The 12,359-nt window shown below is 40.3% G+C and overlaps 1 protein-coding gene across 3 annotated transcripts in view; it reads right to left on the bottom strand.

Annotated features, from left to right (window-relative positions):
- Positions 1–1,891: 1,891 nt before the first annotated feature.
- The window catches only part of ADCY2 (adenylate cyclase 2), a 237,429-nt gene continuing 226,961 nt past the window's right edge, over positions 1,892–12,359 (bottom strand). For all 3 annotated transcript variants that reach the window (XM_076330310.1, XM_076330311.1, XM_076330312.1), the window contains 5 exons: positions 12,086–12,232; positions 10,208–10,315; positions 8,024–8,138; positions 4,016–4,140; positions 1,892–2,687 (listed from right to left, as the gene is read on the bottom strand). In XM_076330310.1, coding sequence (XP_076186425.1) covers positions 2,535–2,687; positions 4,016–4,140; positions 8,024–8,138; positions 10,208–10,315; positions 12,086–12,232 — 648 coding nt within the window. In that variant the 3' untranslated portion in view covers positions 1,892–2,534. The remainder of the gene's footprint in view (positions 2,688–4,015; positions 4,141–8,023; positions 8,139–10,207; positions 10,316–12,085; positions 12,233–12,359) is intronic.

The raw sequence follows: 12,359 nt of genomic DNA, 5'->3' as shown, positions 1-12,359 counted from the left end.
CTTTAGCAGGATTTGGCTGCAAGAATCTGAATGCAACTACAAAATGAGAGAAGAACACCGGTGAAACATGAGTGGTCTGAACAAGGGCATTTTCGACATGCTCTTGGAGGGCACGTATATATCTTTCTTTATATTTCATTGGACCGGTCAGCTCACAGCCATTCAAATGTTTTAACGTTTCATGGTTTACAGAAATATAATATTGTTTAACTTTTATAAAAATCAAGGCTGTTGAGTTAGGTACAAGGTTTGCTGCTGATGCCCAAAGTGTGCAAGAATACAAATGAAAAGCAAAATCCTGAATGTACAGGTTATACCTGAAAGCTGCACATAGATACAACAGTACAATATAATCAACTTTATATAAAGGGTTTTCATCCACAGTAAGAAATGGTTGCTTTGACCTGTGATAATATCAGAAGGAGTTTAAGGGCCCAGATTACATTCAAAGTCTAAGAGATTTTATGATTTTTTTTAATTGTTCCTAGGACAAATTTATAGTAAGTGGAGAGGAGGGATTTAGGAGAAGTCTTAAGCATAGCTAAGTGATAGCTTGTTTTAGGTGATGACCGGGACATTGTTTCTGCTGCCATGTGAGCTATTTGGATAGTCTTTCATTCCACTGGAAAATATTTGTCTTATTAATTAAAAGGAAGAACTCATAAAGGCATCAAAACATTTTTAATGAGATTTTATTGGCCTGACCACCTATCTTGAGAGTTACTGATCAAAAGTCTCCAGCTCTGGGTGAGACAAGAAGTGTGTTATGTTGGACATTAACTGAAATAACTTGCATTTTGCTTTTAGACTAACTTAAAAGGATCAAAATTCAGATTGGCTATTTTACTGCAAATGTAGGCATTTGAAATCTACCGCCATTCCAATTTGCTAGCAGGCAGATGGCTGCTGTGAGTAAACCGTGCCACACTCGGTGAGACTGTGGCCTGATGCCAGTTATTTGTGACCCACAATTTTGAGAACTCCTGCTGAAAGGACACCAATGCTGAGAAATCGGAATACTTTTTACATTTCGGTAACATGCCAGAGCTAATAGTGCATAAGTTGACTTCTATATTCATACGATATCAGTCAGAAAAAAGTCTTGTAATTATATGCTATTTTTTAAATAGGAGGATTTTATTAATCTTGGTCTTGTTAGGCTGTTATGACTAAAAGAATACGTTAATTTCAAGTACTGATAATAGCAAAGCAAAAATTAATCTTTACTATCTATGCTTCAAAGGAGCATAGATAGTACAATTACCTGCTTTTTCAGTCTTTCACCTGGCTCATCTATGAAACTCTGCAAGTGTGATACTTTTTAATTCAATGGGATTTAAATTGATCTCGAATATCCACAAAATAGCATGTTTTGTATCTTCTGCTCATACTCATGTCCTGATAAACTAGATTATTCTAAATATCCCATGAAATCAGGCATTGTAAAGGTTAAGCGAAAGGCATGCAAGGGCAAAAGAAGTTGTCAAAGTGCAAAACAAATAAAACGTTTCTTCTCTTGTACAGCTTCTCCCAGCTATTGTTTAAGCATTGCAGGCCAGTTGCAAAGTAGCAACACTGCTACTGTCTCCAGTATCCCCCACTTTGCTTGTGTTTATGGATTTGAGGTGAGTCTTCTGTATCGCCTAGGGAGTAAATGACTGCAAAGTGCCTAGGATGCCACCCAAGACTGAAGACAATAGAAGTGGTTCAATTTCTGAAAGGCAATAGCGAGTCTAGCAGGTATTAGTGACCGAGGCTATTGAGATAGCTGGCCATAGCCTGCCTCAACATCTAACTGCTCAGTAAAAGGCAGCAGTGACAGCAGCAGAGGACGCGCAGGTTTAGAGTGACAGAAGCCATGGAAGGAAGCAAAACTAAGAGACAGCAACAGTAAGACAAAGTACATATAAACTTTTAATGAATTAACCTTACAAAAGACAATAGCTTCAAAACATTTGACACGTTTGTACAAAACTATTCCAGCATTGTTAGCTCTCTCTTCAGAAAGAATGCCAGCAAGCCACCCAACGTGTCCCTGGCTATGAGATGCAACTGGTGATCACATCCAAATCATGTGTGGACAGAGTAAACTTATTTACAAATACTGTATACTTGAATACCGGATTAGTAGATGCTATTGGGGAGCGACTGTATTTTCCAGAAAACACCATGCATCAGGAAATAGTATGCACCCCTAGCTTTATTGCCTTTTTTCCCCGCATTTGTCACTAACATCTCTTTTTAGTCCTTCCAGGATGAATTACCTCCTTTTAATTCCTATTCCTTCTTTTCTTGTCTTTGAATAACAGTGCAAGTTGCAGTACAATCTTCCAGTCCTACAGCGTACATCGCAACTGTCCTTGAACATAGGAATATCAAGGTGCAAAATGATGGCTCATGGGACTATTCTGCAGCCATATTAAAATAAGTGCCACATACCAGAAAATAGCACGCATGTTAAGGGCCAAAATGTAGTTAAAAAGTGCGTGATACTTTCCTGAAAATATGGTATTGATGACACATACAAGCATTCTTCAAGATGCCACGTTCCCTTGTGAAAGGGATCTTGTCATTTCAGTATGTACAAAGTATGTCTTCAGTTCTCCTTTTCCTTTTACATTTATTATTCCTCTGCAAGTGCTCATGTACCCCAGTGTTTGCAGGACGTTGTTCGTCTCCTCTGTAACCTGCAACAATACAGTAATACAACCAGCGTTGATAACAGAGCAAAGCAGAATCTTCTTCCAGAGTGTGAAGAGAACGTATGTTCTGAGCAATGATAAAGGTTTTGCTATAATGCTTATAAGGCCTTTAAGGGTCTCAAGTGAGGTTTGAGCACCTGAGCTTTCAAATAGTCTGTTGCTGGATGCCCATTCTAATCGCTTACATCAAGTATCAAATTGGGTATAACCATTTCCATACTTAGGATTGCAAACAGAGCGCTCGTAGATACACAAGTGGCACTAGGGACAACACTCTTCCTCATATAGCATTTTTCTCAACTTCAGGAGCTGTCTTCCATTTCAGTAGACCCAAGCTTCCCCATCTTTTTGCAAATGCTAAGGCTGTGTGAATGAAGTGGTAGTAAGACACTAGCATCATCTGTCAGAGCTGCTGTTGCCAGTTTCTCACATAACTGGCAGTGAACCAAATTTTAGGCAGTTCTGCCATTTTAGGCGAAAGCCCGCTAGGACAGAGGTTGTTCAACAGCATCAGTTGTCTCAGACTGTGTTTCTTTGTGAAGCAAGCAACTGTTTGTAGATGTCATTGCTTTGACATCCCTTCTGTTTTCAGTTTTGACCAACAGTTGGTAACTACTTTTCCATTATTTAGTTCGGAATAGTCTCAGTCATAGATTTGGAGTGCTCTCAATCACATGCTGGGATCCCAAAGTGCTAGGCAGCATGCTAGCCAGAAACTTAAAATGTGATCCCTGAATATGGAATCACTGGAAAGTTACTAAATTGAAGGTCTTTTCCATACAGGTCTATCTATAATCTATACAGATAATAATCTATAAAGATTATTAATCAGCATGGTTCCTTAAAAGGGAAGTTTTGTGATTGCTTTATGGATTTAACTTGATGTACAGCAGTTATGGTCATTTCCTTTATTTAAAAATAATTAACATCAGGAATGCCCTTCAGAGATAGGGTAGCTAGTATTTTACGAGTTTAGAAATTCACAGAATAGAAATGTGACTCCCCTCAAATCTTCTCGTAATCTAGGGATGCATTTCCAGGCAACCCGTTACTTCCTCCACTGTATTCCTCTGTAGGGTCAAGACAAAGTTTTGATTCTCCTCCCATTTTCCCTAGAATTTTATTTTAATTCTTTACTTTCCTGCCCAAGGTCTAATTCTTTTGAAATGTACAGATACAGCTGGTAGGTAATTTTCTTCTGTAGGCATCCTTAGCTCCAAAACACAGACCCGTTTAGTGTACAAATACATGATGTTTTTTAAGCACCAAACTCAAAGGATTAAGAAAAATACTGGCTCAAAACCAAGGCTTACCTGTATTTTGTCTAAGACACCAGTGCTGTCCATCCTGCTGGCCACATTTACTGTATTGCCCCAGATATCGTATTGTGGTTTTTGAGCTCCAATTACTCCAGCTATTACAGGTCCATGGTTGATACCTGGAAAACATCAGAACTTAACATTAAAGAAGAAGATCCACCAAACAAGGATACACAGTGCATCTGGTAACATATCAAGTCAATGAACATGGTATTTGGCCCATGCTGAATAGTGAGTACAGCAACCAATGGCCTGTTCACAACTGTTTTATCAACCATTTACAGCAGGAGGATTTTAGTTATAAAAATGGCAAAAGTTAGTTCATCTAATTTTAGTTTTACAGCTGCCATCCTGAGTAAATTTGATATTTTCAACCATTAGTATCCTAATAACCTGCTACTGCCTGTATTAGATAGCACGAGGAACACACTGTGCGAGAGCAGCAGCTTCTGGGAGAACAGATATACAAGAATTTCTTTTCATTTCTACTTGTAGTGAAAAGAACTTCTCTCTGCAATAGTTGACGGCCAAATCAAATTACTTTTACAGTATTCTTTGCTTCTTAAATGCAGAATAAACTAATGTGAATGAGCTGGAAGGATTTGAAGCCTTGTTCTGAAGGCTGGATTACCCATAGAATGGTCCTAAATAACTGCAATATAAATATATGTATTCAAATAATTTGATTAAGCATGGAGTAAGAGTAACAAATTGCTAGCTCTGAAATGCACACTGTAAGAGTGAAGAACAACATAGTGTAGTCCCTCATTAGACTCTGGGCATTTTTTATCTTGCAGTCAGTTTGTATCCTATGTTACGACGGTAAAGGGAATGAATTGTACTCTGCTAGTAGGGAAGGAACCCAGGAGGCAAAATCAAAAGCACTATCGTTAACCAGCATCAAATATACTATAATTATAACTATACATACTGATGAGCAGGGAAGCCAAGTTAGACCTAGTGAGAAATAAACCCTGGACAAGTGAGTTGTTTGGATTTCTAAAATTATCTCCACATCACTGGATCGTAACTGACTTGTATTAATTCCTTGACAGAAACCATCACTAGGGATATCTCTACGCAGCAAAATGAAAAGTGTGATCGTAGCCCGGGGAGGCATCTCAGAGCTGGCTCATCTAGTAGGGATCATATGTAAGATGGCAGCATGGGCTAGCAACCACACTGTAAGACCACTTGGGAACCCTGGAAAAAGTGACTGTGGCAGTTAAATTTAGAAAATTGGGGAAATATGCAAACCCTAAAGGACACCAGATAGCTGATAAATATTTGTCTAAGCACTTGGGATTAAATGCACAAAGGGACTCAGGCCTTGCAACACTCTGCATTAACACCCAGGTCATGGGTGTGTTTTTCTGCTTCATGACATCCAACGTGTAGAAAGCACTAGGGACCTAAGAGTGGAATCCACAACAGCCATCTGCTGAGTAGCCCAAGCTGGCTAGTAGGCAATACTGAAGAGATGTGTGTGGCATACGCTCTGCCATGGTCCAGAAATTAGGGCAGTGCAGTGGGACTTTCCTAAAAATACAATGGGCAGGAGGTGTCTTTTTTTTTTTTTTTACCTCCTTCCTGAACCACCACTGCTGATGGTTTGAGTAATACCTCAGGGGCTGGAGAGCCAGCTTCAGAACCCTCCTCCTTCAAGGAGACTTCTACCCATATCTCTTAGGAATGTGTTTTGGCCACGCAGGCATTCTGGGATGTGCTGCTCTATGTCATCCCTGCTAGTGCGGGCCTCCTTCGCATGACACACGTGAATGTTTGTTGGGGCAAGGCTGGAAAAGTAGTGCTCTCAGTCCAGGTGAATGCTCTAACAGAGGGTGATACCATCTGTCTCTCTCTCTCGTATCCAAAGCGACATTTAATTATTCCACGAAAAGGCAAATACTGTTCAGCAGGACAGAGAAAAATCTCATTCCAAAGTATCCTACAGCCTGGCCTCATAGCATTCTCTAGGGAACAGGAATCCACATGCTTGAGCAGCCTCAGCCAAAAGCAGGAACCAAATTAAGTTCACCTACAACACAGACAAATGTTCTAACCATGAAGCTATATGGAAAACAACATATCAGCCTCTGTTCTGTTCTGAAAAAAAGCAGTACCTGTGCAAAACTTACGGCAAAGCATTTCTGAGCTTGTCTAACAAATTAAGCACCTTAGCTAAAAGGGGAGGAATGCCTGAAATATGATCTAGGTGCTCCGCTCCCTTGCCTGACAACGTCAGGGTAGGCTGTGTACCTCCTAAGGCACAACTAGCATTTCAGGCACTCACAGAAAATGAAGGTTGAAAGCTGAGACCTCTAGTGAGTTGTAACAATTCTGGGGTTAGATGCTGGCCGAGGAAGGTTTTTACAAATGGCAGTTTGGGTTTAAAGCGGGGATTATGTCGGGGCAGATGCTCAAATGTTTCTGTGGCTCTAATTGCTATGGATATCAGACGCTTTCATGGTCAGGTGGTGGCGGGAAGTGGAGAAGAAGTGAAGTTAAGATGGGAAGTGAAGATCTCAGTGGTGCCTATATTGGATTAAGGTGGCAAAAGTGCCAGTTTGGGGCCTGTGTCCCTTTGTAGATTTAATCATTCCTCATTTCATGAAGCAAAGGACTCTGACTTCTCTGGAACCTATAGCAAACACTTTAAAAATCACAAGTAGGTATCTTTTTTTCCCCTAGAAAGATTGCTTTATGATCCCGACTTTAAAGGAGTCAGTATTGCTTTAATCAGTTTGCAGATTTAGCCCTGACACTCAGCAGCTCTTTATCTGCACTGACACTGCTGATATAAGTATGTTTGCAAGTACGTGGCATGTGTCATCTATGGCAAGAAGAGAACTTTTATTCTGTACAGAAATATGATATATCTACACTTTTTTTTAAAACCCATCAAGTTCTGTAACACTTTGAGAAGGAAGCATACTTCAGATTTGCTTTGTCATTTTTTAACTCTAGCAGGGAATACAAAACATACTGGCAAAGGAGCACTCTCAGGAACACATGCATATTTCAAGTCAGAAGATAGCAAGTTTTGCCAGTGGGTGGCACTGTGAAACAAACATGAGAGGAGCAGCCAAAAGGAAAAGCAAGCGGCACAGCAAGAAAAAGACAAGACAGCAGAATAACTGTTGGAAATCAAATACTTCTGACATGTTTACGGGATTTATGGGTTTCCAGTATTTATTTACTGCTTTCATTTCACACTTTCCAAGTTACACATTGCATTGTAAAACTGCTGTGTACTGCTATCAGGAAATAAACATTTTGGAACATATGGTTCTTGACCAGCTCTGAATTAATTTATTTCATCATGCTTTCCATGGCTTACTGCAGCTGCCTATTTCTTTTTTAAAATACCGTGTTGCACAAATAGAAGCAATTAGAGGCTGAAATATAAGGGATACCCCTTTCAAATATAAACCACCAGTCATCTTTGCTCTTATTTGTCAATAACCACAGAATAACAAAGAGAAATACCCTCCTTTGTCTAACACTGGGAATGAAAGGGTGCATTTTTGTACGCTTGCTTGAGTTTAGTACCTCTAAAATATTTCAAACTCCAGCCTCACTGGCCCCTTACAGCTCTTGTCCTCCAAAACCACGTATATGGTTTTGTAAAGCCCTGTCTAGAGTCTTCTTCTGTCCTTTGGTATTGATAAGCTTAAAAAATTTATGTGGTTAACAACCTCTAGAATAATTATTATAGAGTTACCATAAAACAATTCAGAGCCATGGGAACGTATTTTTCAACCATTCTTCACTTCGGAATACTGCCCTTTTCCGAGTCCTGCTTTGAAACACTCCTTGCCACAACAGCAGCTATGGTTAATGGGCAATACCACGTAGGCTGCCTTTAAACAGGGTAAAGATGGCGCTATTTACTTTCATGGCCCTTTTGGTCAGTTCTACTAACACTTTAATCAGCTGGTACTTCACACTGAATTCTCCCCCTCCTCCATGATATACTCATAAAAATCCTGTGATACATACCTACTCGTAACTTGAAGTCATTGAATGAATGCTTGTTTATGACATCCAGTTTCGCCACCAAGGCAAATGCGAACTCCACCATGGTTCCTATGTGCATATACTGTCGTTCAGGTTCCTGAATTTACACAGCCAAACAAACAGAATAAAATCATTTTCTTTAGCCTTAGTTGCTGTGAGAATACAACCAAAATACACTGAACACTTGAAAGCACTTAAACCCTTAGGGATGTCCTAATGCCAGCAGGCAGCAGCAGCAAAGTAATGTAGAAGATGGTGCCCTGTGCAGCATCAGTTAGATCAAACAATGGCCAATAGACCAGGATGCATTTTACTTACACAGTCAGGCAGTCTAGAGATGATAGGTCCAAAACATGTCTAATCTAACGTTTCGAGCTGCTATCTAATCCCACAGACACTCAATGTCTATGTGTGCCTAGGATTTGCTCATTAATTTTCTCTAAGTGTCTGCTTCTATTTTATGTCCTTTAGTAATAAATAATGCTTGTGGACAGCCCCACAGAGACTCCTCCCTCTCACTGTTGCACAGCTCAGCACCCCAGTTAATGCTTAAGCTCCAGTGAAATTTACAATTTTAAGAGTTCCTCCGCTGATCTCATCTGGTAGATAAGCAAGCACCTCTGAGAACATCTAATAGACCTGAAAATGAATAAAATACAAGAGGAAGAGAGGGAGGAGGCAACCCATCCTCTGCCCCCTAATTTACTAGCTCAGAGCTTATACCACTTAAAAAGGCTATAGGCTTAATGTCTCCTCATACATCAACAGTGTAGCCTGATTTCTAAGTACTGTTTGAGTCCTCTCAGGCTGAGGAGAAAAGTGATTTTTGGGCTCCTACAGCCCAGGGTAGGACCCTCAGAAGAGAATGATTTCATAAGAGATGGACTCACTGATCTCTATGAGAAATGACTGAATCTTCCTAATTCCTTGAGATAAAGTGACAGAACAGATGGACAGATGACAGTTTCGGGAGATGATTCATAGAGTAGATGCATCAGCCTAGGTGGGACAGTAGTGGTGCTTGCCAGAGCAGCTGTTTAGATGAATGAAGCCTGTTTCCTTTGGAGTTCACTCTAGCTAAGACAGATGGTTTCCTGTTCAGTTGATGTATTCAGACCCCCTCCTTAGGCACTTAGTCTTCCTTGGGTGCTTGTATTAAGCTGGGGGCTGTTCCCAGCAGTCTGCCTAGCAGTCACTGCCACCCGACGTACTGCATTATCCGTGGATCTTTGGGCATCTGGACTGAAGACTGCTGAGTTTTGGTGGATTTCTTTTGAAAATGTGTACTAAATCACCAAAGGAACACTACAACTTGGATCTCGAGTCACAGTTTGTGGAAATAACAAACGATAAATTTCTTCCTGTGCACACACAACTTTTAGTTGTGATTGAGAGCTCCTCTATGTCTTCTCATCTCCAGTCTACAGTTCTGCATTTCCTTCATCCCCTTCACCTCCCTGTATTAAATGTCAGAGCTAATTTAAAATAATTCTTTTTTTGCCCTCAGGGTCCTTAGGATCTATAGTTCAGGCATTAATTGCTTCTGTCTAGAAGGAACATGATTTTGGCAAGAGCACATTAATCCTTAGCAGAGAATGTGTTGATTCATAATTGCTGTCTCTCTGTTGCTAACCTGCAGTACTCTAAAGATCATGGCAAAAGCAAGGTTTTTGCTTAGAAGTTATGAATTGCTCCTCCGAACTTCATTTCTACTGACTGCAGTTCCCAATCCTACCCTATTAAGTAAACCAGAAACAAAGGAACACGTTCTCAGTGCTGAGCCTGAGGGTTCTGTAAGTGTATGGTTAATACATCTACTCAGCCCTCCCAGCTTACAGTGGAAAATACTCATTCTTGCAGTCTTTTGTACTCTATAAATTCAGTTCTGCTGTAACATGTAGGAATAAAATGCTGTATTGTATTTAGAGTGGAAGGCCTGTTTTAGACTTAGCAAATACAGAGGTGGCATTTTCAAACTGCAATGTGAAGAACAGTAATTCACAATAATATACTAAACAAAAGTATACAATTGTCTAGTGCAAGACAATCTACATTAATAAGAAAAAAACTAGGCCACAACATTATACATAACCTGCAGTTTAATGAACAGAATTTTAGCCTTCATTTGAACATGTTTTTTTATTAAGCAGGAACCTTTTCCTGTACCTGACACTGTTCTTGGTTGGGTGTAGCACTCAATCCTGTTGCTGCCATGTAAGTGCTTCCAATGGTCTTTATCTTTTCAACTCCACTGAACTTTGGCTTTGACAATAACTGTAGAACAAGGATGGTTATTCATTATTCAGATCAGCAACCTTGTTTCTCTAACAGCATTTTTACTCTAACAGCATTCAGAGCATCAATTCTTACAACAGTCTCTTAATAGACCCCAAATGGCTTCACAAATATATGCAGGATGAAGGACTTACGGATGGATAAAACAATGGTTACAGCCTCCAAGGAAAGGGAATTTCTGTCTGCTAAAACCCCTTTTTATTATAAAGGGACTAAATTTATAGTAATGAGGATAAATTCCACCTTATTGTATATATAGCTCTTAAAAGTCAGTAGACTTTTCACTCATTTGATATTGGAACTGAGTCACCATGCAAGCCAACAGTTAAGTTTTAAGCAGCTTTCTGAAAGTAAGCATCTCTTCCATGCCCATGGGTGGTCCACGCCAATGGGACTAAAATCCAAGGATTTTAGTTCATATCCCAGGTTGTTTTGAATATTCCAATGTTCTCCAAATGGATTTGCTGCTAAAATACCCTCTATAGCTGCAGATCCGCAAATTCAGACTGTGCTCTCTGAGTCATGACATGATCTTAATGCCTTTTTCTGGTATCTTCATCACTAATGACCTTCTTTAAGACAAATACTGTTATCAGTGAGACCTTTACAGCTGCCTTTTCACAATCCATCTGCAGTCATACTCTGTACTTGCTTGTAACTTCAGAGAATGGAATATTAAAACTTATACAATCCTTTGAGTCGCCCATGTATCAACTGATCAATGCTCTGTATAATGAGAGCAACACAGATCAGGTACAACACAAAGCTGTACCATTTTAGGGGACATAGATTTACGTACCTGACTTTAGGCACTAGTATTTAGAAACTATAGCTAATATACAGCATGTAATATGACTGCCTCATGAACTGCAGCTAAAGGGCAAAAATTTCTCCATCAGATATACACATAGGATTCTCATTACAGTGAATCAAAAGCAATTGAGCACGATGTCAGATCAATATCTAATTTATCCCACATAAATCTTTTTCCTTTAATACTCCCTGTAAGTAATTTCCATGTGACTAGGCACACAAAAGTTATTTTCTGACAGCTCTTCCACTCTCCCTTTCAAGTATGTTTGCTTACTGTTGCATACCCTGAGTTACCAAGATTGAAAGCTGTGCTGGTTTTGGCTGGGATAGAGGTAATTTTCTTCACAGCAGCTAGTATGGGGCTCTGTTTTGGATTTGTGCTGGAAACAGTGTTGATAACACAGGGATGTTTTCGTTACTGCTGAGCAGTGCTCACACAGCGTCAAGGCCTCTTCTGCTTCCCACCCCACCCCACCAGTGAGGAGGCTGGGGGTGCACAAGAAGTTGGGAGGGGACACAGCCGGGACAGCTGACCCCAACTGACCAAAGGGATATTCCATACCATGTGACGTCATGCTCAGGATATAAAGCTGGGGGAAGAAGAAGGAAGGGGGGGACGTTCGGAGTGATGGCGTTTGTCTTCCCAAGTCACCGTTACGCGTGATGGAGCCCTGCTTTCCTGGGGATGGCTGAACACCTGCCTGCCCATGGGAAGCAGTGAATGAATTCCTTGTTTTGCTTTGCTTGCGTGCGCGGCTTTTGCTTCGCCTGTTAAACTGTCTTTATCTCAACCCACGAGTTTCCTCACTTTTACCCTTCCAATTCCCTCCCCCATCCCACTGGGGGGCAGTGAGCGAGTGGCTGGGTGGTGCTTAGTTGCCAGCTGGGCTTAAACCACGACAAAACCATATGTTGATTGTTGTTAGAAGTACATACATCATCGAAGTCAGCAATGATCTCATTTAGCAGCCTGAGACATTCCAAGCCTTCCTTATTAACATCAGATTCTGTGTAAAATTCCTTGAAATCCGGAACAGAGGCAAACATGACACAGACACAGTCATATGACTGATGATATAGATCCTGTCCAAAAGAAAACAGAATAGAGAAAAAAGAATCTGTCATAACCAGCTCTAAATAATAGTTTCCTTATTAATATGCAGTGTCCTGGTTCTGAAAAGGGAGGCGTTGCAGTGGTTGAAATGCCTTA

This window comes from Aptenodytes patagonicus, chromosome 2, assembly GCF_965638725.1.
Source record: "Aptenodytes patagonicus chromosome 2, bAptPat1.pri.cur, whole genome shotgun sequence".
NCBI classification, from domain to species: domain Eukaryota; kingdom Metazoa; phylum Chordata; class Aves; order Sphenisciformes; family Spheniscidae; genus Aptenodytes; species Aptenodytes patagonicus.
Note: the sequence above shows the minus strand (reverse complement) of the source record. Positions and strands in the feature narration are given on the sequence as shown.